Genomic DNA, 25214 nt, shown 5'->3' on the forward strand with positions numbered 1-25214 from the left:
ACTAGCCGTAGGCCTCTTCCTTCGGGGAGGGGTTAGTTTGTCGGGACTGGCTTTTAGCCTGTTCCAAAACCTACGTGACTTTTGTCAGCTTCTTAAAGGGACTTCATTCGTTCTTGTAGAATGAGGAAGATTTAGGCCATAACAGGTCTGTGATGCTCTTAGATGTCCTGGGCTGCACGCGTACTACAATAACGGTACCAGCGAGCGCTATGGTTTTTTAACCCCTTATCCTAATAGGATTGGGTAAACTTTTCAAACACCGTTATGACAGGGATCGAGGATTGGAACATCCTCGTGAACGAGGAATTCCTAGTAAGCGTGGTTCATCATACCACATTGATTACGTCCCTGCCTTTTGTACACACCGCCCGTCGCTCCTACCGATGGGACGAAGAGATGAACCTGGCGGACCAAACCGTAAGGTGAGGGAAACCAGTTAAATCTATTCGTCTGTAGGAAGGAAAAGTCGTAACAAGGTCTTCGTAGGTGAACCTGCGTAGGGATCATTTATGGTAAAAAAGGTGAAAACCTTTTTTTATGGTAAAAAAGGTGTATGGTAAAAAAGGTGAAAACCTTTTTTCCATTTACAAAAAATAACTCTGTGCAATGGAGCACACGGCTCGTGTATCGATGAAGCCCGCGGCAAAAAGCGATATGTAATGAGATTCGTTAGCCTCGAGATTCATCAAATTGGTGAACACAGTCTGGACCTCGCAAGAGGTACTTACGTTAGAGTGCTAGTTTTATATCAATTGATACTGGTAAAAAGGTGTATTTAATCAATAGATTTTTACGCCCTAGCTGGTTATGCCGGATTCTCTTTGAGAAAACCGGATTGTCCCATTTGAAATTTTTTCAAACCACAGATCCCGATGAGAAATAATGTAAAACTTTTGATGATTGATTTTTCAAATTCCTCTTCTGAGAATGATCTTCAGAGATTGGAATTATTATTGAAAAAGAAATTCTCATTACAACAACTCGGAAAAAAGAAATGGCTTGAAAATAGAGAATTGAAATATGAACATTTCTTTCCTGTTGAATTTATGAATGATAAGGAATTTATTTTGAATCACATCAAAAAGTATGGTTATGGATTGGAATATGCATCAAAACAATTAAAAAAAGATCGAGAATTTGTGTTGAAAGTGATTCAACAAAATGGAGATGAGTTGAAATTTGCCGGTGACAACATTCACACCGATAAAGAAGTGATACTCGCAGCTGTAAAGCAATTTAAAGGGGCATGGACATTTGTGTCATCAGAACAACTTAGAAATGACAAGAAATTTGTTTTAGAGATGGTTCAACAGTATGGAATTGGTGTTCCTTTTGATTTCAACAAAGATAGAGATGTTGTTTTGGCTGCTGTCAAGAAAAATGGCAAAGCACTGCAGTATGTTGAGCGTCAATTTAAATCAGACAAGGAAATTGTGATGGAAGCAATCAAACAAAATAAGAAAGCACTTGAATTCTTACCTAAAGTATTACTTTTAGACTGTGAATTCATGTTGACAATTCTCAAAACAATATTTCCAGAATTTTCACATTTAGAATCTTTTGATTATTCAAACAAAGACATCATGATGAAACTTGTTCAAGAAAATGGGAAGATACTTGAATTTGCAAGTTCTGAACTCAAAAATGATCGAGAAATTGTTATGACTGCAGTTAGATATTATTGCCACTCACCAGGTTTTCGATTTATACCACTGCAATTTGCTTCTGATGACTTGAAGAATGACAGAGAAATTGCATTACTTGCTATTCAACAGAATGGACATGCATTGATGTTTCTGAATGAAGGATTTCAAAACGATTCTGAATTTGTGATGGAAGCTCTTAAATGCAATGGTTACGTGTTGAAGTATAGTGATGAATTTTATCGAGCGAGAATGCAACATTGTTATCATGATGTTTATCTGGGACACAATAAGTGGAATTAAAGTTGAAATATTGAAATAAAGAATTGCAAATAAATAAATTTTCTCATTTTGAAAAAAATGAAAAGACATCGAAACTCAGGATCCTCTTCTTCATCAACACTCACCTCCTCCTCATCATCATCATCAACCACTCCGAAACCATCCCAGATACCTAAAACGAACCGAGAAAAATTTACTCAACAATTAAAAGAAGTAAAAAAGCGGAGAGGAACTTCATCAAGTTTTAGTTCGAAACAAACAACCATCGCCAAGCCTGGAGATGTTGATAAAAAGAAGAGAAGTGAATTAGTGAAACATTTTCAAGCAAATTACAATAAGAGATATGGAGTAATTCAATACCGATCGTTGAATATTAAAATTGATGAAGATTTATTTGGGAAATCAATGGAGGAAATTGAACAAGAAGGCTCCGAGGAGAGAAGACAAACAGTGGAAGCTTTATATTCTATTTGGAAGCGGCAATATTTTGTTAGAGAGATTATTACAGACTATACGAAATCAATTTGCAATTTTTCAGGAGCTGGATTTGATGTACACAATTTTCCAAATTTGTCCATTGAACTCATTCACTACATTCTTTGTGAAACGGAAAAGAAGAAAGGCAATCTCAAAAATAACAAGGTTGATCAAAATAATAGAACCATGTTTGGAAATGTTAATGACATTGTCAATAACTTTCAATTGCCAGAAATTTACAATGATAGAGGTGCAGAAGATCTCACATCGGCAAAACGTTTTCATCTCAGTTTTGTTTCTGGAAAAACTGGAAAAGACATTGCAATTCTCAAAATGAAAGCTGACGTACCTCAAGATGATATCAATGAAGATTTGAAACGTATTGTCACTCATTCGTCCTTTGCCATTTATCGGGCTGTCTCAGTTTATGAACTATTTCAACATCCTAGACTCTTTCAACATTTCTACGACGATTACGGCAACTACACATGCATATTTTCAATTCACGGCACAGCCTCTAGACACAAGTCACATCCAGCAACATCTTTTGTGAAACACAAAGCACAACTATATAGTGCTGTGAAATCTCTTGCTCTCTCGAATCAAGTCATTGCCAAGCCAACAAGTATTCCACAAAATGTTGACAAGACAACAACAAGATCCAATTCATCTCAACACTCTAAGGCATCCAACACCACTTCTCAGACACTACACCAACAAACACCCTTCCTCAAAATCAAAGATCGACTCTCCAGCAAAAACAAAAACAAAAGAAAAAATTCTTTACAAGCATCACTCGACGAAAGAAGTGTTTCACACAACAAGACATCCACACCTAAACAAAAAGACAAAAAGAAGAGAAAGATGGAAAGTACCATCATCATGATGGAAGACGACTCGAACAACTCTCATCCCATCAGGATTACTACTTCGGAACAACAATCATCCATGATGATGATACTCGACGAAACCAAAGAGAAACACAAGAAAAATTCATCATCCAACAAGAAGCAACAACAACAACGAAAATTCAATAATTATTTACCACTTCATGACATGTGGAAAGAATACATGCTCAGCATGCTCGGAACTTCCTCTCTCTTCAATAATGAATTATTATTGAAAGCTGATTATCATGGATGCATCTTCCGAGTGGTGAAGAGTCGTTGTGGCTCGTACATTGGAAAGGAAGGAATGGTCATCAAGGAAACTGAAAATACTTTTCAATTATTGACTCGGGATGACAAGTTCTTTATCATTCCAAAGAACGGGTCTGTATTTCAATTCAATTTTGAGAAACAAGTGAGGCCACCGTCTGGTGTTCGAGGGAAAGAATCTACAGCACCTCCAGAAACTAAGAATTATCAAATTGAGATTATTGGAACTCAATTTTGTTTTAGAAGTTATGATCGTGCTTCGAAAAAGTTTAAGAGAAGAGATGTCATTGATTTGTAAACAAATAGAACAGCAATGTGAATGAGAAATTGTGTAATTCACTTTGAATGAATAGGTGAATATATTTGCGACTGAATCAAGTTTGAAGAAGCTGTGAGTGTTGACCTTGATTGTACAATCAAAGATGAAAAAAGTCTTGGAAACCAAGAGCAGATTGAATCAGAGAGAGCTCTTAACCTTCGCAGTCTCAATACATCAACATTAATGATTGATCGAATTAAATAGTAATAATATTCATCATGAAACACGTTATTGAAATCATTTAATAAAAAAATGAGAAAATTTTCGTGTTTCGATCATCCCACCAGAAATCGTTTCAAAAAACATTTGAAAACTCTCGGAGTTGGAAGTGGCTTACTCGTGCTCGTTGCTGGATTGGGTACTCTTGCTAATAATTTATTTCAAGCGAATTTTCGGGCTTGGCAAGAGGTACAAGCCTTTTCATTGGATGATTTACCCAGTGCTGATTACACGACATTTCCGTATCGAGAAGAGATGCTGAAAATTCCTAGCCGAGCTGTACAGTTTGAAAGTTTGAAGAAATTGATGGACGAAGATGAATTTAACCATGAAGCTCAATTTGATTTATGTATTGTCGGTGATGGATTAATTGGAGCTGCCATGAGTTATGAAGCTTCATTGAGAGGATATTCGGTGTGTCTGCTTTCTCCACATGATTTTGTTTCGTATAAGGATGAATTTACATTGAATTCCAACATGCTTTTTCATCATGTGTTGGATGGAGATTCGAATGGTGGTTTGACGCCGAACTTTTTTCAAACCAAAGTCATGCTATGCAAATCTGGTGTTAATAATGGCGATGAAAATTCAACAGTGACTTGCAAATTTTATGAAAATATCTATTCGTCCATGAGAGAAAAATTAGAGAAACGAAATGATTTATATGTTATTGCACCTCATTTAATGAGACAATTTCGAACGACAGAAATATTTACCAACTCACAAAAATTGAATTATTACAGACAAATGTGGAAACTTCTGGGCTATGAATATTTCATTTATGGAAGAGATTTATGGATGGAAGAATTATTTTTGGGTGATAGAAATATGTGTGAAGGAAAGCTGGGAATACTAAGAAACCGATTTCAAGAACGAGCCAAAGACATGGATGACCTATTTAGGGAGTATAAGGATGTAAGAAATGTGTTTAGATGCATTACGTACTATGACAGTGGAATTCTGAATTTTCCTCGTCTCATATCATCACTGGCTCTCACCACAACAGCGATGGGAAATTTTGCGTTGAATCACACGCATGTTGAGAAAATAGATTTGGAAAATTCTCAACTCGTCTTTAGAGACAAAATAGAAAATGACAATACTGAATATCGGCTTCGATACAAGCATTTAATTCTATGTGAAAGCACTCCACAAGATGACAAACTTCTTTCCAAGAAAAACCTTCAAGAAGAGTATTCATTTACTTTGCCTACAATATCTCCTCATAATATTGTCACACCATATGGAAAGTTCATACCCCATTTTAGATACTCTATTCTAGCGTTGCCAGGAGAGCACATTGATAAATTGAAAGGAGTTTTGAGACTTGGAAATTTAACAACCGGTGATATTTACAGCTCATCTCGATTCTTTTTTTGACAATGAGCTAAAGTTGATCCAATTGGCCACAGAAAATGGAACAGTTTTCAAGAATGCTCTCAAGGTGTTGGATCGAACTAAAGACTATTATTCATCCATCGCAGTTTTAAGATATCTTTTTGGAAAGAATTTTGATTCAAAATCCAACAAGACAGGATCTCCAACTTCACAAATAGAATCAGATAGTCAAGTTCAGCTTCTCCAACCAATTTACGGATCAGAAAATTTTGTTCACTTTCTGACACAAACCATGAAAGCAAAATATCATCATTTGCATGACGATATTATTCGATATTTGAAATTTAGTTACGGAGATCGATGTTTGAATGTGCTAAGAGAAGGTTCTCGAGAGATTGAAAGTTCAGACGGAACCAAAACAACATTTTATTTACAAAATCAGATCTGGGAGGATTTACCATACTTGGAATGTGAAATTGGATATTTAGTTCGAGTAGAAAATTGTTGTACTGCATTAGATGTGGCTATTAGATGCCAAATGTACAGATACGATCCTCTTAGAGTCATGCTAGAGTGTGATAAATTGCTTAATATCATGAAGGATAAATTATCGTGGGATGAGAGAAGATACAATACAGAAAAGACTCAACTTGTTCAATTCCTTTCCAAATATACTCAACATATCACTCTCTGAATGACAATAATGCTATCGAGAGTTTAACAGTACTGGAAGTACTCCAACGATTAAAAATCTACCACTCGTTCCGTTGGTTGATAGGAACTAAACTTGCTGAACACGTTTGGTCGCTTTTCTTTTGCTTTTGAAATTAAGGTAAAGACAGAACGATTGAAAAATGTGATTGAACCATTTGGATTACTGCTAATGATGCCTCGTGTGATTAAATCATCGATGAGATCGAGAGGCTTCGAACAAAAACTTCCAATGCATATACAGGCCTCACTTGTGGTGCATTCGCCATTATTCTTGTGCATATAGTCGAGTAAATTCCAAACAGCAAAAGCCTCAGTATTCTTGTCAATTTGACCTAATTCAAAACCTCTAAAGTTGTACTATTTCGCATGAACATTAGAGTTGTTATTCAACTTTGCTCACAGTAAAACTCACCTTTGTTTCTTGAATGGATTCATCAATAATTTGCTCTAAAGGCTTATTTTGTTTCAACTTGGCAATCACATCCATAATAGACTTAAGATTGTCACCACATACGTTATCCACAAGCATGGCAGCGATCGATTCTGCATCAACAACATTTTGCATGTGTTTGGCAATATATGACACAGCAGCATGTTTCTCAATGCCAGGTATATAATAGGTCTTGGTAATTGAATAATGACTGGGCGAAGTTCTCAGCACTTTAAGACCAACTTCAGAGGTAAAAAAAACAGATCCAAACCATCTCTTTGAAGCTCCTTCTTTAGCCAATTCCAACAAGTCAATAAGAAAATTAAAACCCTCTGGCTGATACAATGCATCAACATTGTCAAAGATAATATATGGAATCATTCCTTCTTTTTGTTCTGACATTTTTCTGGTTATGTCTTTGAGCACTTTGGTCATTTCAGAAAAAGTTGGTTTGGTTGGTCTTATAATTTCTAACATGCTTGTTGTGACATAATTAAAAAGCGGTAAATCATTTCGGTTCATAAATGGATGATAATTAATAGCTTTGGCGATGGCTTCCACTATTTGAGTTTCTTTCATATCTTTGTGAAATTGAATATGAATACAATTGTGTCCCATTTCTTTCGCTAATAATTCAGAAAATAAAGATTTTCCAGTTCCAGTTCTTCCAAAAACGAGAACAAACGATGGATTAACCAATTCTGGACTATTTTGCTCAAGAAATGGAAGATAGTTTTTCAATTCTTGAATTTCTCGTTCTCTTGAAATTAGGTCATGATCTAGTGAGGGCTTTAAATTCACTGAACCTTCTCGAATTTTTTGAATACTTGTTTCTTCTGATCTCAATTCTTGAAGATTAATTAAAGAAATAGCAATGGCTGTCAAAGTTCCATAAGTGACCCACTGTAACATCTCAATGTTGTCGTCATGTTTCAATTTGGTAATCCAATTTCACAGGAGGAGATGTAATTAAGAATGGAATGACCATTTGAATACATAAAAATTTCGTATTTTCGAACTGTTATGAAGATGCTGATCATCGTCGACGAAAAAACTCGTACCTTTTTAAAGTAAGAAGACCAAGTGGCCTTTTTCTTGTCTTCTTTCTTTCCTTCCTTTCCTTCCTTTCCTTCTTTCGATTCGGATGATGATTTTTCCAATGAAGGAGATGACAATGTTGAATTTAATTTATCTGATTTACCTGCCACCAACAAGGGTTTGGATTTTTCATTTTGATTATTATGAATATTTTCATTCCATCGATGAGTTTGCGAAAAAGTCCTTCTTCCGAACACCAGGTTTTCATCATACTCTTCAATCAAGTACTTATACTGATTGTGTTCTTTAACGAACGGTGTCAACCATAAAGAATTTCCGACCTTGGTGGATGATGATGGGCAATACCCGAAAGTCTGATGATGAGTGGGACATTGTGATGAAGTTGTTGTTGTTGTTGGTGATCGCAAGACGAAGGTTAATCTTCGCTTCATTTTTTAAGGCTTTTTGCTTTTGATTGCATTTTCCTAAATTGTAAATTGTTTACAAAATGATCAAATTCATCAATGAATAAATACAACAAAATCAAAATGAAAATCTCTAAATCTTTCGAAGTTGATTGAATCCTCCTTTCAACATGGATGGATTCAACATGAAACTTGGTGCTCCTTGAGGTCGCAGATCCAGATGAGAGGAGGTACTTGAAGCGCTCTGTAATAATTTAGCATTCTTGACAATGCGTTTCTTTTCACATTGATTGGCAATGCACCAACTTAAATACACCAATTGTAGTAAGGACAATTGTTTCTCTTCGAATACCACGTCATCCTCTTTCTCTCGATACTCTTGTGTCAATGTTTTTACTTGCTCAATGCCATGTTGTAAATTAAAATCTTCTTCTTTTTCTAAATTCACCAGAGTATTCATGGAATGACTTTCATTTGCATAGCTCAACACGACAACCCTATTGTTGTGACATTGTTTCAAGTGTTGAATCATTGGAAATGGTACAGTTTTTTCCTCTTGTCCATACGCAAAAACAAGCGTTGCATTGGTCTCTTCAAAATCAATCATGGACGAAACAATCAATGTTGAAATCATCACACAAGGACCCTCCCACACATGATCTTTCAATAATTTACAAGCATATTTTCCTCCTCGACTTGAAAACAACAACACATGAGGATCAAATTCCAAAATTGCCTTTTCAATTTTTCCAATACTTTCCATAAAGACTTCCTCTTGTTCATAATCAAGATCGGAACTTGTGGGTTCAGCAACTTGAATAATCATGGTTTCAAGCTTTGTATTTTCCAAATTATAATCATTATTATTGCCATTACTACCAAGTTTGGTATTATTTTCGAGTTGATCATTCGAAAGTTCAACCTCTTGGGGTTGTTGATGTGTAGTTTGAACTGATGATGTTTTAAATTTCATCAAGTGTTGTTTGAAAGCAAAACTGAGACCTTTATCCACACAAAGCAGACGCATTTTCTTTTCAAATGAAATGGTGAATAGTGATGATTGGATCTTTTTTTTTGATGTTCTACGGTGGTTTTGAGAGAACAAGGAACTCGACAGTGGTTGTTGAAAGGTGGTGAACATTCTCTCTGTATAAAGAAATGCACTTGATGTTGTTTTTACCTTAGAAGCTTGAAGTGATGGACTACTTCTTTAAGGGAGGTTAATTATTCGTTGCATTTCCTTTCATAATGTTCATAGGAGAACCGCTGTCCATGAATGGGAAGTGCACTGATTCGTCGATTATCCGCACAGAGTGTGATCGTACCCGATGAAAATTAACATGATCATGTCGCACAACACCAAGTCTGCAAAAATGTCTTACGGGGTTACCTCTTCCTCCTCCTCTTCGGCCATTGGTTTACTTTTCATCTTGATGTTGTGCGGTGTGAATTTATTCTGCCACTTGTCTTTCGCACAAGACACACTTCCGTTAAATACTTTGCAGTTTGGCCCAGCAGTGCCGTTGGAGCTTGCACAAAATCGATCACTCATCCGAGTATTAGCAAGAGTACCCAATGCTCGAGAATTGGATCTCTTTGAAAAGAATTCCACTCATTCCTATTTGTTTGTATCTAGTCCAGGAACTGGAGCCATTCACATCTTGTCACTCTATCACGATACAAGTCGATTCAATCGGACGATGAATGATTCTACATTGTTGAGTGATTTCAACTCAAGCTCTGGCTATGTACAATTACTCTCTCAAGACATTATTGTGAATGCAATGAGTAATAGCCCGAATGGAGTGGCTTATGATTCCTCAACAGATACGTTATATGTTGGTGAAATTGCAACCATTTATATGGTTCTAAATGTCATCTCTAAATATGAAAGTGGTCAACGAAGTGCATCCATGTATCAAAAAATTCCAGTTCAGAGCTACGACCCTAACTCGTGGCATGGATTTAAATATATTCGAATTCATAAGCAGAAGATGTATGTTCCTGTTGGAGCACCATGTAACACATGTATCTTAACAGATTTGTTTGGAACCATCACATCATTTGAGTTGCCAAAAGATGTCAATAATTTTTCAGGCCAAGCACCAAAGAGAGTGGAAGCTACTGGTGTGAGAAATAGCGTAGGCTTTGATTTTGATCCAAACAATGATTCAATTCTCTATTTCACAGATAATGGAAGAGATTATATGGTAAGTGGGAGTGTAAGTTTTGTGTGTGAAAAACGAAATGGTCTCATCTCTTGTCGTTACATACCAATAATTTCACTTTTCAATTGAAATGATAGGGTAATTTGATTCCTGGAGATGAATTCAACAAATTGATATTGAACAATGAAGGTGATTCAAATATTAAAAGTTTTGGATTCCCTTATTGTCATGCCAATGGCATTGTCGACCCAGACATGAACCCCAACGAATCCGTAATGAGCTGTTCCAATGGCAATTATGTGAAACCAATTGTTGTTTTGGATGCACATGTCGCAGCGTTAGGAACTATCTTCTTTAGAAACTCTGAAGCATCTTTGTGGAAACAATTTCTCAACGTCAATCGATCGGTGTTCATTGCTGAACATGGAAGCTGGAACAGAGATCCTCCTTTCGGATATCGAGTCATGATGATCTCAGATGTGAAAGATGAACAAAAGGCACCCAATGGATATACTGTTTTTTTGGAAGGTTGGTTAACGAAGGGAACATCAAAATATTGGGGTCGTCCTGTAGATGTGAGACAGCTCAATAAGGGACCTGTTGGAAGTTTGTTCATTTCAGACGATTATGCTGGTGTTGTCTATGTGGTTGAGTTTGATACGACGTCGGTCATCAAAAAGAATCAAGGAAATGCAAGCGGGACAAGAAGTAATTCGCCATTCATGATTACTCTAATTACGGGACTTGTGATTGTACTTCTTAATGTTCAAATTTGATGAGAGCAACACTTTGATAATTACATCGATTTTTAGAGATTGAAACGCAGTGTATAATTTAATTTTTCTTCTTTTTCTTTGCTCCACCAGCCTCGAATTGAATAAATTGCGATTCATAACGAGGAATTCTAAAATGCATGAATGGCATTCCCGTAGGGGCACTTGCGGATGGTTGGGTATTAACATTTGGATTTCTCTTGCGTTTCTTTTCTCCATTTTCAGTTTTCGTACTCTTAGATGCCTTAGTGACAGTTTGTTGTGAAATAACAGATTGCTGATCCAAATTAGAGGCATTGCTAATAGTATTGTTAGTAGAACTAGTACTGCTGCTTGCTAGTGTCTTGGGCTGCTCTGAGGCTATTTTCGATGGAGTTGTATCAACCGTGACAAAGCTGGAAGTTAGATTTGAATTTACGTCATGATTTTGCACATAGTTCCAAAGTGGTTCAATATTGGGTCCTACTAAATTGTTTGCAACATCATTGTTAACTGGTAGTAATGAGGTCGGCTGTTCTTCCGTATTGATTAAATCAAAATTGAAATCACCCTCTCCAAAAAGTAAAGCGAAGGAATCATCAACAGATACAGACATTCTATGAGAGGCTTTTCTATTTCCAAATTGAAGTGGAGCCACTGACTTTCTCCGGTATGATGAAGGTTGTAATAGAATTGTGCATTTGTGAATATTTTCAATCTCCTCTAAGTGCTGTTCTTGAACAAATATCGAAAGTAGTTCACATACAAATTGAAGAATTTGTTCATCCTTCTCAGTGAATGCTCCTGTATGCTTATTTAAAACCTCGAGCACGCCGACATATTGATTATGCGAGCCCAGTATGGGAGCACAAATGACGCTCTTTGTCGAGAATCCGGTCGACTTGTCAACCTCTGGAGCAAATTTTGAATCTGTTTTGGCATCAGCAACATTAATGCTTTTTCCGCTCTGAAAAACGGAGCCCGCAATTCCCTTATTGCTTGGAATTCTAATTTCTTCCTCTCCAATAGCAACTTGAGAAATGAGCTCATCTGTCCTCTTATCATACATAAACAACGTAGTTCTCTCAGCATGTAATAATCGTGTAATACATGAAATAATGTGTTGGAAAAACACTCCGACAGAATGTAAGTCTTGTCTCAGCACTGATAAACGTCTGTACACGCATGATCGTTCTGCTAAGGTTGAATCTTTTTCTTTCTCAGTTTTTGTTTCTGAAGACGAATTGTTTTCAGGAGCACTATTTGAATCTGAAGCGGTACTTGCTTGCTGAGTAGTATCATTTGAGTCAATTCTAAAGAATGAAGGAAATTGATCCATTGAATATCGTGTAGGAAAGGCAGCAGGAGGAATAATTCCTTCTCCCCACAATTCAAATGTTTGTGTGAGCTCATGTTGGGTTTGTTTTTCATCCTGTTCATGAACAGGCTCTGTGTGACTCTTCAGTATGTCATGTTTTTCTTCCTCTTCCTTTTTTGACGGAGGGAAAGTGAAGGATGTGAGAGATTGATACATGGGATCATTTTTGGTCGGGTTCTTGCTTCTGTTTGTTGGTGTTGGAGGATTGCCAAGTCTGTTGAATTGTTGACTTTGAATAGCTTTAAGGATAATTTCTGGATTGGTTGATATATCCAAAGTATTGTACAAATCCAAAAGCTTGAGAGCTTTCTCAAATTTTGTTTTCACAAACAGGAGGCAATGTTCTGCAACCATGATGGCTCCAAATTGTTGAGCCTTGGTCCATTGCTGAAAAACGTTTCCATCCACAAGCGTTCCTATAATAAATTCTTGACATTGCTGCAATAGAGCAATGAGCTGATAAAATTTAGCTGCCTGAAACAATTCCCAAATTTTGTCTGACCTCAAAACTGTACAATCCGTGTACACAAACTCTAAAATACTGTAGAAAATATCTGCAGAAGCATCTTGAATCTCAATTTCAAGAACAGCAGTATTATTACATTTAGTTAGTATCAGTTGATTGAAATAGTTGCTTCTTGCACAAAGAATTAACTTGTGCGCAAAGAATTTGTTGCCTTGAATGATAAAGGTAACATCACTCAAGGTAGGGTTGTTGAAGAATTGTTTTATACTTGATCCCATTGTGTTTCCTTTGCTAATAAATGTTTGGATATTTGATTCTGCAGTTGTGGATGAAGAGTTTACTTGCTGATGCTTGATTGAAGTTGCAGAAGAAAGACATGATGAAGAATCGGAACTCGGACTTTGATGAACGGAAGTAATAGGATGGAAGTAAGTGGCTGATGATGGAGGCGACAACACAAATGCTGACTGATTCAACATTTGAGGGCTCTGGAATGGACGGAGAGTTTGATCGGCCGAACCATTTGAGGATGCAGTAAACGGTAGTCGTTGTTGTTGTGGGGGAGACAGAATAGAGGAGTTTGATAATGATGATGTGTTATTGTTTTGATCTGATGTTGTTGTTGGCATATTGACATTGTTACTATACAACTGGTTGTTGTTATTGATGTTGCTACTAGCCTGTTGTTGCTGCTGTTGTGGGGATGCTGAATTTACCAAATTCAAAATACTACCGACAAGGTTCAAAGCTTGTTGGTTGATGTTGTTGTTGAAATTGGTGTTGTTATTGATCATGGATTGTCCTTGTAATAAATTGTTAAGTAATTGTTGATTTCCTGTACCAGGGAGTGATGATTGTGCTGCCATCAGATAATTCATCTGGTGCAATAAGGGATTATTACTGTTATTTCCGCTTTGATTCATCAGCGTTTGCAGGCTGTTCCATAGGCTATTGTTTGTATTGCCATTAGTGTTCGTATGTGCAGTATTGTTTGTTGTGTTGTTTGTTGGTGATGATGATGAAAGCAAAGACAGGTTTTGTTGTTGATTGGTGGGCAGCATTCTTTTAGGGTTCAGTTTGTGCTGTTGTTGTGCTCTTTTCAACCGGGAGCTCACGAGCAAAAACAGAGGAGCAAAATTGAATTCACTATCGAGCTCGAGAGAGTGCCAGCAAAAAGGTTTCGTTCGGAGAGAGTGCAAAAGTGAATGGCCTACTTCGGTCGGCGATTTTGGTGGCGATGATTTTTTTTTGTTTGGATGGAAATTATCAACCAAAACATTCTCGGTTCTCCAAATCAAGATAATTATTGATTTTCATCATTATCATAATAAAGGTTGGATCGAATCAGTACTTGTCTGCATAATACTCTCTTCCAACATTCAACAAACTGAATATCTTCCCCTGTTCTAACATTATTGAGATCATCAGTTTTAAAAAAATGAAAAATCTCTGGCTTGTCTTGCTGATTGTTCTTGTCGAGGCTTCTCTTCTTGTTTACGGAGAGGAACAACAACAACTCTCCTTCCACCAAAAGCACCCTTGCTACGTGAGAAAGGAAAGTGCTATTCGTAATAACATCAAGACTGCACAACCTCACACCTATTTGAAACCAGAAGATCTTCCTGCTTCTTGGGATTGGAGAAATATTGCTGGAGTGAATTATTTGTCTGTCGGAAGAAATCAACATATTCCAATTTATTGTGGTAGCTGTTGGGGTAAGTTTTGGTAGTTGTTTTAGACATGAATATTGAATTGATGATGTTCAATGTTGTGAATGATATATCAATAATTGTTGCGATTGCTGAACTATTTCATGATGATGTGATGGCGGACTTATTGTGAAAAAATCTTTCTCGCTCGAATATATTACTTGTTGCTGTCCCACCACAGCTCACGGCTCTACAAGTGCTCTTGCTGATAGAATCAACATTGCCAGAAAGAATCAATTCCCTCGTGCCTTGTTGTCAGTACAGCACGTTATTGCTTGTGGTGATGCTGGGTAAGTGTATACTTGACGGTTCATTTGTTGAAATATAATCTTAATAATTTTAATAGATCTTGTGGTATGTAAACGACTAATTTTTGACAAGCGAACGTCACATCAACATGCTATCAATAATAATCAATCTTATTTGAACCCGGTAAATCATTAGAGGGTGGTGATGATATTCGTATGTAGTTTTACTTTTTCAAGGTTGATTTTTTCACATTGATGCTTGTTCTTCCTTCTCTGGTCATTGTCATGGACATATTGAACTTTTAAACAGCCGTTTATCAATATGCTCACGATCACGGCATTCCTGACGAGTCATGCAATAACTACAAGGCTGTTGATCAGGATTGTTCTGCATTCGCCGAATGTGGTACTTGCAATTCAACCGGATGTTTCGCAATCAGAAATTACAACAGATGGAGAGTGAGCGAATATGGTAGCATTGACGGAGAACATGAAATGATGAGTGAAATCTATGCTAGAGGTCCAATCTCATGCGGTATCGATGCTACTAGCGCCTTGGAAGCCTATAAGGGTGGTATCTTTGAAGAGTTCAAAGTATTCCCAATGATTAATCACATCATTTCTGTTGTAGGATGGGGTGAGGAAGGCGGAAAGAAATACTGGATTGTTAGAAACTCATGGGGAACAGGTATGCAATTCGTTATTCTTTATGTTATCATTTTTAATAATGTTTTAACCTTTCAAATTATCCAAACTGTAAATGTTTTCAAAATGCACAATGATGGTCACTACCTTTCAACGTTGACAGAATGGGGTGAAGGTATGCAAATCATTATGATTGTTGTTATTTGGATTTTACCTTTTTTTCGTATTTTTATTTTTTTGTAAATGTTTACCTAAATGGCGAAATTTCACTACCTTTCAATGCCGGTGTTGGAATCATGATTTACAATAACAAAAACTACAACAGGTGGGTTCTTCCGTATTGTAAGAGGAACATCCAGATTCTACAACTTGGCCATTGAAACTCAATGTGCCTTTGCTGTTCCAATTGTTTAAATAAAAAGCAATGCATCACACTTATTTATTGACAAGAGAGAGTGAACAATCTTGTATTATTGTAATGATCTCTCCTTTCTGCTTATCAATGCCCATCATTGCATTATTATTGCTATAATCAAGAACGATGACCATTTTGTAACGTGTTGCGACTCTCCTCAAGTGTACGCATTATTTCGTCTTTAACATCTCCCTCCTTTTACAAATCTCAAGATGGAGTATATCCATTATTTCGAGCCTTAAACAAATTGGTGATGAGAGATGGATAACCCATGGTGTCGTTTTGTACGAAAATGGAGCTCATACTTGTCATTGGTTCACGCGTGCCAAATTCTTGGTTTGTCCATTTCGCACATCCATGAAGGTATTAACTGCAAAAGACATCATCATCATGACCGAACAACATCAAAAAAACATCACGACAATCTCAATACTATGACCTCACAACTCAAACCACCCTCTAATGAAGATCTTGTAGACACGGACACTCTCTCAGGAACACCCACCAACGCACAGCTACAACCACACTTGGCCATTCCCAAATCGGTCGCCAATGAAAGTTTGGCACTCACTGGAACAAGCAATGCATCATCTGATTCGATTGGATCCAGTGGTGGAAGATTTCAAAGCAAATGAAAGACAAGATATTTTCCTTTCTTGTTGCTGTCAATTCAAAGCAAGCGAGTGTCACTTCATGGCAAACGACTCTCTTGTCCATGTTTCGAAATGCCTTTGTATTGTATGTGAGTATGGTTCTGTCATCAATTCCATCCACTCTGAATGAAGAGGAGAATGCAACATTAGCTCAACCACCACTCTGGGGAATCATTCCTTCATGGATTCATCGAGTCATGTTCTATCCCATTACGTTGGGTGCGGAACATTATTCGTATATGACCATTATTGTCTTGTCATCAGTATTTCTAGCGTTGGAATTATTCACTCTCTTCATGTATGCTGTTTTCTATCTGTTACACAGTAGGGGAAACAAGTATTGTGACAAGATCAAAAGAATCCTTATTCAACCACTCTCTCTATTCATGCTCGTGTTTACCAATTGGATGGTGTGGATTCATTGTGTGCCCATGTCATCAAGTTCCTCCTCTTCATCCTCTCATACCATTTCGAATGAATACTTTCCCTCCATCACTATGAATTCTACTCTCAATACTGCATTCATTGTGATTGGATGTGTGGGTGTAATTCTTAACATGATCTTGGTGAGTTTGGGAGTTTTAGTGATGGAGGAGACAGTTCCTCCCACACGCACTTCTCTCTCACTCTTTGGAATGTTTTCCCCCAATGTTGGAGTGTGTATTCATCTTTTGAATCAAACATGTGTGGTGTTAAATGTTCTATTACATGTGAATCAGGCGATTTCAGCAAGTGCTGTGAAGTGTTTCTTGAGTTTCTTGGTTGCCGTGTACTTTCTGTATGGTTTACCTTATTACAAGACTTTTATCAATTCGTTGGTGTTTGGATGTTTGTGTGGTAAAACGTTGGGATGCCTTGGACCGATCATGGCCTCTGCTTTGATGAGAAATATCATTCAGCAACAAGAGCAACAACAAGAATACATTTCTCAGTTGGGAGGAATCATCACAGGAGTCACAATCGCTCTGCAAGCTTTGGGATTTGTTTTGGGAACTTTGAGTTGTGAATTGTATTTGAGATTTGGAGTGTTAAATGCGGTCAAAAGATTTATGACTCATCATCTCACAGACAAACACTCTGCCATTCAAATTTACAACACCTTTCAAGAAAACAAATCCATGAGAAAGCTCATTCTCTTTTTAAGACTTTCCATCAGTGATGCTTTTTCATCCAAGCAAGACAATGCTCTGGAATGGGCTTTACAATTTCTGAAATTATGTGGCACCTCCAAATCGATCACAAATGTGGATTTTCTTCTCATTAGTGCTATTATAACAAGTTTTTACTCAACACAAGAAGAATTGTACTCGTCTCATTCATTGGCTCTCTCCATGCTTTTCCACGCAAAAAAGAATAATCCATCTCTTGTGCAATCCTATTTTATTGTATTGAGAAGTAAGGAAATTGAGGCAAATGTGGAAAAATTTTCAATGATCAATGTCGATTTGAAACAAACCCTTCAATCTCTACAAAAGAAGCAACAGGCCATGACTTATTTTCACAAAGAATTATTTAAGGAATTGATTTCAGAGAATTGTTCCAAGAAAAAAATTGAAAATTTGAACCGATCTTCCACCATTCTTGTTCAAGAATGTGACACTCTGTACAAATCTCTCATGCTGAAATATCGAAACGATACTTCCTTATTGAGATCAACTTTGATTCCTATCAAACAACAAGATGAGACAGTACTCCCACTCTATGAGAATGCGACCACGTCTATCAGTGCCTTTGTGGATCATATTCTCAATCAGGGAGATGACATTGCTCATGTCATGAGCAATGAAGATTTTGTGACATTTAACAAAACGAGAGCCAATTATCCACTTCTTTTCTTGTAAGTAGTATTTGAAATAATTATTGGGGATGTATGAAATACCTATTTCTTAAACTATCAAATGTTAATGATATACTTAATTCTAATCTTTTGCTTGGACACAACAGTTACCTTAATAGAAGAGAAATGACAACAGCATTTGATTTCTTTTGTACTTCTTATATAGCAAGTTCTAAGAGTGACATTAATCGTATTGGGGAAATCTTATTTGGAGTGTGTGGCTCACTATTAGGTCTCTATTTTATATTTTGTTTATTTTTCATTGTCATAATGCGCAATCACTTGTTACAATTTAACCAACTTGTAAAATTCACCACTCTTCCCAAAGATGAAACAGGAAAATTCTATCACCAATTGGAAAAAGAAATGACTGATCCTTTCAGAGAAAATTCTTCTCGTGTTACACCTTCCATTGTTTTCACACTTCTCACCATCATGACCATGTTATTCGTCTTTGCATCAAGCATTTGCCTTCTCATGGAATTCTATTCCAATGACATCAAAACATCATCCACCATGAATACTGTTAATTTGCTCAATACAGTCATGAGAACTTCCATGAGAGTCACTTTTCGATTATTGGAAATGGTTCGAAAAAGTAATCTCATGCTCCTCCCATGGAATGTGGTTCGAGACGACAATGCCGAGGAACTTATAAATTGCATATTGTGTTGGAAAGAAATTGTAGTAGGAGGAAATGAAACGAATTACAAATCACCGGTGAAAGGTCTGAGTTCAGAAATTGATTCGCTGTTGGTGGGAAATTCTTTGACCATTTGTCAAAAATTGTTGAACACTACTACCACCAATACCACGACTACTCTGAATGATTCAGTCAACAACAACAACATTTCACTCAATGACACTCTCACTCTTACTCACATCAAGTATGATTGTTTGGGAATGGACAAATTAGTGACCTCATTCATTGATACCTCCACAGAATATAATCATTACTTTTACAATGGATTTTATGATCAACAGACAGCTCTTCGTTTCTTCGTTTATATTTTAATGACATTTACTTTTTGGCTGTTTCACTCTCTGAGAAACTTTTTAAATTTATTTCTACCTATGTGAAAAGCGAACAACATCCACAACTGATCATGAGTATGTGCATTTTTGTGTCTTTTTTGATCGTTGGTACTGTGTGTATGATTTGGAGTTATTCCTCTCTTTCTGCGTATTGGAATGAAGAACATCATCTGAGGAGAATGTTAAATTACCTTCATTGGGAAATTATTGACCAAAACGATCAGTTGAAACAGTTTGTGTTGAATCACAAAATTCCAAATCTATTTATTGAGCCATCCAGAAAATTCACCACAACGATTACAGAAAATTATTTCAGAAATGTCAGCTGCCAAAAATGCATTTTCTGAACTTTTTGAAATTACTTGTTCGAGAAAGAATCGAAAGACATTCTCTGCAATCGTTTCTTTATCAATGAGTTTTTATAATCGAAAGACAAAGATTGCTTGTTTTGTGAAAGATATCACCAATGAAAAGAAACAAACCACTCTGATTGCAGATGAGAAGAAAAAGAGTGAAGAATTATTGTTAAATATTCTTCCATTACCTGTGGCAATTCGTCTCAAACAAGGAGAAACCTCCATTTGTGAAAAATTTAATGATGTGACAGTATTCTTTTCTGACATGTAAGCTTTATATATATGGAAGGTGAAACCTAATTAGAAACATTTTATTTGGTCATTGAATTATTTAACAACTTTAAATTACCATTGAAATATTCATTCATCCACAGGGTTGGATTTACTGTCATGAGTAGTATCATGTCACCCAATGAATTGATTGTTCTTCTCAATGACATTGTTCACAATTTTGATCATCTCACTGAAAAGTATTATATTGACAAGATTAAAACCATTGGAGATGCTTATTTTTGTGTTGCTGGTGCTCATGCTTCAAGAGCCAGTGATCACACTGAAAGAATGGTCAAGTTTGCCATTGACATTTTTGGTTTTCTTCATAATTTTAATAAGGACAAAGGTAAAAAGATTAATCTAAGAATTGGCATTCACACAGGAGAGTGTGTTGGAGGAGTGATCGGTCACAAGAAATTTGCCTACGATTTGGTAAGTGTGATCTTTCATGTTGTTGTTGACTCATTCAAATGTTATTCTTCACATGAACTAGTGGGGAGATACCATCAACACAGCTTCAAGAATGGAAAGTACTGGTGTTCCAGGAAGAATTCAACTTTCGAGGACATCCTATGAAAGAGTATGGGAAAGTTATCAATTTGTAGAAAGAGAAGCAGTTTATGTTAAAGGTAAAGGAGAAATGAAGTGTTATTTACTTCATCAAAAGCATCACTTGCCTGCTTTGTGTGAAGAAAATGATGGAGTTGATTGTCGAAATGATTCATTAAAAGTTGATAATGGTGAGTTGGAAGTGAACGAATTAAGAAAAGACGAAGAAATTGTTCATTAAAACAATTCTCGCACCATTTTGGATGCTTAATTCTTTTTTTTGAGTTGATTCAACCAACCATGATCGTAACCAATGTAATCCCATTCATCACAATAATCCTTCTTGTAGTCTTTGACCATTTGATTGAATGGTGTTTGGAACATCATAGTTTGGCGATTGTTGGCACTAAATCGAGGCCATGTCACAGCAGTTGAATTACCGTTTGGATTTCCATATTTCACAAAATTGGTAAAGTAATTAACCATGGAAATGGAGAGAATATCTTCTTCCGGACTGAAGTGCATGTCAGGCAATGTGTGAACACCTAGCGAATGGAAAACAAATGGCAATTCAGCTCCATGGCAAACATGTCCCACACAATAAGTGTACCTTATTTGTTTCATTAAGGTAATCATTTGTTGTTTTCAAAATAGATTTCAATATTTTAAATAATGAACAATCTATGATTCGTTTCAACTTACTTTGGTCCCCAAGCATCAAAAGTCAACACATGATTAAAAATATAATTATAAACTGGTAATTCAGGATTTTGAGTGGTAATTTGTGAGAGAACATTTCTTAATGAACACAGGAATATATAATCAGTTCCCATAATACTCAATTCTGGGCGTTTATCACCATCGAGAAGAGGACGATACCAATTCAACACTCTTGCTCCATCTTCAATACCAAAAACAGCATATAACAATGCCATATATTCCAATGTAGTCATCTTTTTTTTACTTCCCATATAAATGAAAATGAGAGCTTCTTCTGCCACATTTCCAAAAATCATTGGAACTTTGTGATAATATCCTTTTTGTACAGCTGTTATGTAGTACCATGATTTGTGTTCAAGAATAAATTCAGGAGTGACATTGAGATTCACATGTGACATTCACAAATAACACATGGTTCAAATTATATATGGTAAATTTTTCAAAAACAAACTTTACAATTATTCCTAAATAATATTAAATTCACTTACCCTCAAAGGTTTGATAAGGAATCAACTTGTCAAAACTTGCTACAGTAGGAGCCCAAGGTAAAAATGTCTCCAAAGGAATTGACAAGTTCTTATAAGTGTCCAAAAAATATTGAGCTTCCAAAATCGAATCAATCGACAATTTTTGAAAACATTCAAAATCACTCACATCACAATTCGCTTGTTTGGCAAAAGGAGTTGCCAAATTAATCGTCACATCGTCCATCAATCTCATGGGCAACACTAATGGATTACTTTCTACAATCACTTGATGGAAAAGTCCCTTACTTGCTGGACTAATTAAATGAGCAGTCGTTGATGTAGCTCCAGCAGATTGACCGCCAATGGTCACTCTTTTTGGATCTCCACCAAAAGCAGCAATATTGTTTTGCACCCATTTTAGAACTGTTAATTGATCCATAAATCCATAATTTCCAGACATTTGAGCTTTTGAATTAGCGAGCCAACCTAATGCTCCTAATCGATAACCAGCAATGATCATGATGATGGAAGTCTTGTTGGCAATGAAGGTACCATCGTAGAGAATGGAGTTTGGAGCTGCATGATCAATTTGAGAAGATGATGAAATTTCAATAAGAATTTCACCTGAATATAATGTTTGATAGGATCGATTACTTACTTCCTTGCTGCGTTGAGTGTTACGTATGCAGTTCGATTTTCCAAATTTAGAAATTAACAAATTTATCCAATTCAAGAAAAACAAAATCTTAATTTCCAAAAACAAACCATTCACCAACCACTCACCTCAAAATGACCACCAGGGAAAACACATACACAGGTAACAATTCATTCTTTTTCATGGCTCCTAATCGTGGCGTATATAAATCCAAAAACAAACAATCTTCACTCTGTGTCTTGGGACATGTGTGAGGTGGTAATTCACATCGTTGTGGACATCCAGGTGTTTCGATCGTTGCATTGTAAATTCCTGAAAAAGCATCCAATGGTTGTGTGGGTTTCCATCGGAGAGAGTTCACTGGAGCTTTTGCATAACGAATGCCTGTGAATGCTCTTGCTGTGGCTTTGTATTCTGGAAATTGTGAAATAAATCCTTGATAGGTTCCTATGGGCGCTTTGACAATGACCTCATCATCAATGGCAGCGCATGTAATGACGTTGGTGGAATGAATGATGATGAAGAAGAGGAGGAACATGAGGATCGGTAGAACTCGATTGACAAGTGACTTGGTTTGTGACATTTTTTAAAAATGATGATTTTAATCTGAAATGTTGATGAATTTGATTCCAAAAACTAAAGAGCTCATGAAAAACACAGAAATTCAAAGTGTTTCGGTGCTGACGTGGACGTATGAACGACGGAGTGTTTAATGTCCATTATAATCTTTGTTTCTGAAAAGTTCCGAATAAGAATGTAGCTCTAATTGATTAAAGGTATTGAAACATATCATAATCGTGTTACTTTCTCGAGGGTGGTTTCTTGTTGTTGGCAGTTTTAGCAGCTTGTTTTCTCTTCTTTGGATCTTTCCAGTCTTTTTCATAACTCTCCCAAATCTCATTAGGTTGTGTGATTGAGACTCCCATCGTTAGGTTTGACAAAGATGATGTACTGATATCGTTTTGAAGGTTATGACGTTCTTCTAATGAGTTTTTCATGAGTGCTTTGAGCTCGTCTCCTGACTTGGCAGAGTCATCATCTTCAGGTATTGGAACAGGTAGTGTAAACCCTCTTTCCCATAAGATGTTGAAATTTGCAAATAAAATTCCAAGCAAATCTCTCGATAACTCAATCTTGTTGGAATCATCGTCATCTTGAATATTGGCAACAATTCGATATACGTAAAAGCTTATGGGTTCTTTATGTTATTAACAAGTAACAGATAAATTGCTCTTAGAATGAACAGTCCCTAAAAAATACTTACTCTCAATATGATGCTTCACTCCAAGAGATTTTTCAGAAATATGAAATTCAAAGGTATCCTTAAAATCAATGGACACAATCCTCGAGTTTGTTTTTGGATCAGGATCAGGTAAATAGACAGGACTACTTTCAATAAAGGCGGTTTCATCTTTTTCGTCCTCTTTGGGCCAAGAAAACCTTACAATGTAATAAATACTCTTGAAAAATGTAATTTCACTGGGTTTCTTGGCGTTTGGAGCTTTCTTTTTACTCGCGGACGGTATTCTTTTGATGGGCGTTTTCTTTCCATTCTTATCGTTGGCAGAGGCATTTTCATCTTCAATTAATTTGATTTCTTCATCAAAATTAACTCCACTCAATGATGCTAATGTCACAACAAGTTTTGTTTCTACCGAATATTGTCATGACATGTTAATTAGATAAAAATCAAATGACTCCCACTTACTCTTTTCGTTTGAGAAACCGTGAAATAAGTCAATATATCTTTTCCTGGTCTCCTCTGTAAAATTTTCGTTATCTAGTGTTTCAATCTTTGGTAAAGATGAGAACACCGCTCCTCTATAATGCTCGAGCATGCAAAAGCAGTTTCCTTGCAAATTTAGAGTTTTCAAATTCGGAACTTTGGTCAGCGATTGAATTGATTTTTCCAAACTTGTTAAATCGTTAAAACTAACATCCAGAGAAGCCAAGTATGGACATTCCTCAATAAACTCTAAATTATTTAATCTATTGTAGCCCAGACCGAGATGAACAATGTTTGGAAACGTTTTTAAGGGAACAACTTTTGAAATGGAGTTCGAATATGCATTGAGGCCATACAATTGCTGCGGAAGGAATTTGATTGAGTCAATCTTATTGAATGACAGACTTAGTATTTCTAGAAACTTGCAATAATTTACAAACTCGGAATCGATCTCAGTAATTTTACAGGAAGACAAATTAATATCTCGAAAATATTTCGAGCATATTGAGCTCAACGAAAAATCTCTTGATACTGTGGTTGCTACGTTAAATAGTAATTCGCTTCATTGAGCAGAAAATCATATTTGTTTAAACAGACACACATCACTTCATAAATAATATCATTTGTCAACATGACTACTTACTCAATTGGTTTTGGCTCTCGCAGTGCTTTGCTTGCTTCCAGTTGTTTTTTGATATTGTACTCAATAGAGCCAAACATGTCAGCTTTAATGGTATATGCTGCGTTTGAACTCCAATTTCCTTCATCTTTCAGATTTAAATATTAAAAATTAAAATTAATTTTTCAATATATTAAAATCAATTCCTTCCTTCAGTAAAAATATGATCCGAAACGTACTATCTAATTTCTCCAATCTTGGAATAATCTCTTCGTCTTGTAAATTCAATTTTTTATACACTTCCTTTGCATGCTGAAAGAATTGATTCCTGAAGGACACTCTATTTTTTTTCTTCGGAATAATCGATGAGAACAGAGGACCTCAATTTCGATAGAAAGGTCTTCAAAGTGGAATAGCTCTCTCCCGATCTTTCATTCTGAATGGTCAGTGATGCTTTTTGATCATCATCAGCATGATGATTCTTCTCTTCAGAAATGACTT

General features: G+C 36.3%; 11 protein-coding genes across 11 annotated transcripts; 6 read left to right on the forward strand and 5 right to left on the reverse strand.

Annotated features, from left to right (window-relative positions):
• Nucleotides 1-872: 872 nt before the first annotated feature.
• Nucleotides 873-1946, forward strand: FDP41_009420 (uncharacterized protein; the record flags this gene model as incomplete). The annotated part of the gene is made up of 1 exon (XM_044713377.1): nt 873-1946. The coding sequence occupies one exon, from the start codon at nt 873-875 to the stop codon at nt 1944-1946; it is 1074 nt and encodes a 357-aa protein (XP_044557231.1).
• A 57-nt stretch (nt 1947-2003) lies between these two features.
• Nucleotides 2004-3857, forward strand: FDP41_009421 (uncharacterized protein; the record flags this gene model as incomplete). The annotated part of the gene is made up of 1 exon (XM_044713378.1): nt 2004-3857. One exon carries the CDS (start codon nt 2004-2006, stop codon nt 3855-3857), a length of 1854 nt encoding a protein of 617 aa, XP_044557232.1.
• Nucleotides 3858-4130: 273 nt separating this feature from the next.
• On the forward strand, nt 4131-6129 carry FDP41_009422 (uncharacterized protein; the record flags this gene model as incomplete). Its single annotated transcript, XM_044713379.1, has 2 exons — nt 4131-5442; nt 5510-6129. The coding sequence occupies 2 exons, from the start codon at nt 4131-4133 to the stop codon at nt 6127-6129; spliced, it is 1932 nt and encodes a 643-aa protein (XP_044557233.1).
• A 50-nt stretch (nt 6130-6179) lies between these two features.
• FDP41_009423 (uncharacterized protein) lies at nt 6180-8069 on the reverse strand (the record flags this gene model as incomplete). The annotated part of the gene is made up of 3 exons (XM_044713380.1): nt 6180-6506; nt 6562-7482; nt 7641-8069. 3 exons carry the CDS (start codon nt 8067-8069, stop codon nt 6180-6182), a joined length of 1677 nt encoding a protein of 558 aa, XP_044557234.1.
• Nucleotides 8070-8175: 106 nt separating this feature from the next.
• On the reverse strand, nt 8176-9069 carry FDP41_009424 (uncharacterized protein; the record flags this gene model as incomplete). The annotated part of the gene is made up of 1 exon (XM_044713381.1): nt 8176-9069. One exon carries the CDS (start codon nt 9067-9069, stop codon nt 8176-8178), a length of 894 nt encoding a protein of 297 aa, XP_044557235.1.
• Nucleotides 9070-9415: 346 nt separating this feature from the next.
• On the forward strand, nt 9416-10986 carry FDP41_009425 (uncharacterized protein; the record flags this gene model as incomplete). Its single annotated transcript, XM_044713382.1, has 2 exons — nt 9416-10252; nt 10348-10986. 2 exons carry the CDS (start codon nt 9416-9418, stop codon nt 10984-10986), a joined length of 1476 nt encoding a protein of 491 aa, XP_044557236.1.
• A 58-nt stretch (nt 10987-11044) lies between these two features.
• FDP41_009426 (uncharacterized protein) lies at nt 11045-13867 on the reverse strand (the record flags this gene model as incomplete). Its single annotated transcript, XM_044713383.1, has 1 exon — nt 11045-13867. The coding sequence occupies one exon, from the start codon at nt 13865-13867 to the stop codon at nt 11045-11047; it is 2823 nt and encodes a 940-aa protein (XP_044557237.1).
• Nucleotides 13868-14244: 377 nt separating this feature from the next.
• Nucleotides 14245-15822, forward strand: FDP41_009427 (uncharacterized protein; the record flags this gene model as incomplete). Its single annotated transcript, XM_044713384.1, has 6 exons — nt 14245-14521; nt 14697-14805; nt 14862-14869; nt 15074-15451; nt 15572-15583; nt 15734-15822. The coding sequence occupies 6 exons, from the start codon at nt 14245-14247 to the stop codon at nt 15820-15822; spliced, it is 873 nt and encodes a 290-aa protein (XP_044557238.1).
• Nucleotides 15823-16454: 632 nt separating this feature from the next.
• On the forward strand, nt 16455-20767 carry FDP41_009428 (uncharacterized protein; the record flags this gene model as incomplete). The annotated part of the gene is made up of 6 exons (XM_044713385.1): nt 16455-18313; nt 18421-19200; nt 19302-19423; nt 19629-19971; nt 20079-20409; nt 20471-20767. The coding sequence occupies 6 exons, from the start codon at nt 16455-16457 to the stop codon at nt 20765-20767; spliced, it is 3732 nt and encodes a 1243-aa protein (XP_044557239.1).
• Nucleotides 20768-20793: 26 nt separating this feature from the next.
• FDP41_009429 (uncharacterized protein) lies at nt 20794-22951 on the reverse strand (the record flags this gene model as incomplete). The annotated part of the gene is made up of 4 exons (XM_044713386.1): nt 20794-21040; nt 21229-21574; nt 21735-22378; nt 22497-22951. 4 exons carry the CDS (start codon nt 22949-22951, stop codon nt 20794-20796), a joined length of 1692 nt encoding a protein of 563 aa, XP_044557240.1.
• Nucleotides 22952-23168: 217 nt separating this feature from the next.
• FDP41_009430 (uncharacterized protein) lies at nt 23169-24814 on the reverse strand (the record flags this gene model as incomplete). The annotated part of the gene is made up of 4 exons (XM_044713388.1): nt 23169-23566; nt 23633-24019; nt 24077-24654; nt 24738-24814. The coding sequence occupies 4 exons, from the start codon at nt 24812-24814 to the stop codon at nt 23169-23171; spliced, it is 1440 nt and encodes a 479-aa protein (XP_044557241.1).
• Between the last annotated feature and the right edge of the window lie 400 nt (nt 24815-25214).

This window comes from Naegleria fowleri (genome assembly GCF_008403515.1).
Source record: "Naegleria fowleri strain ATCC 30894 chromosome Unknown tig68, whole genome shotgun sequence".
Classification (NCBI taxonomy): Eukaryota; Heterolobosea; class Eutetramitea; order Acrasida; family Naegleriidae; genus Naegleria; species Naegleria fowleri.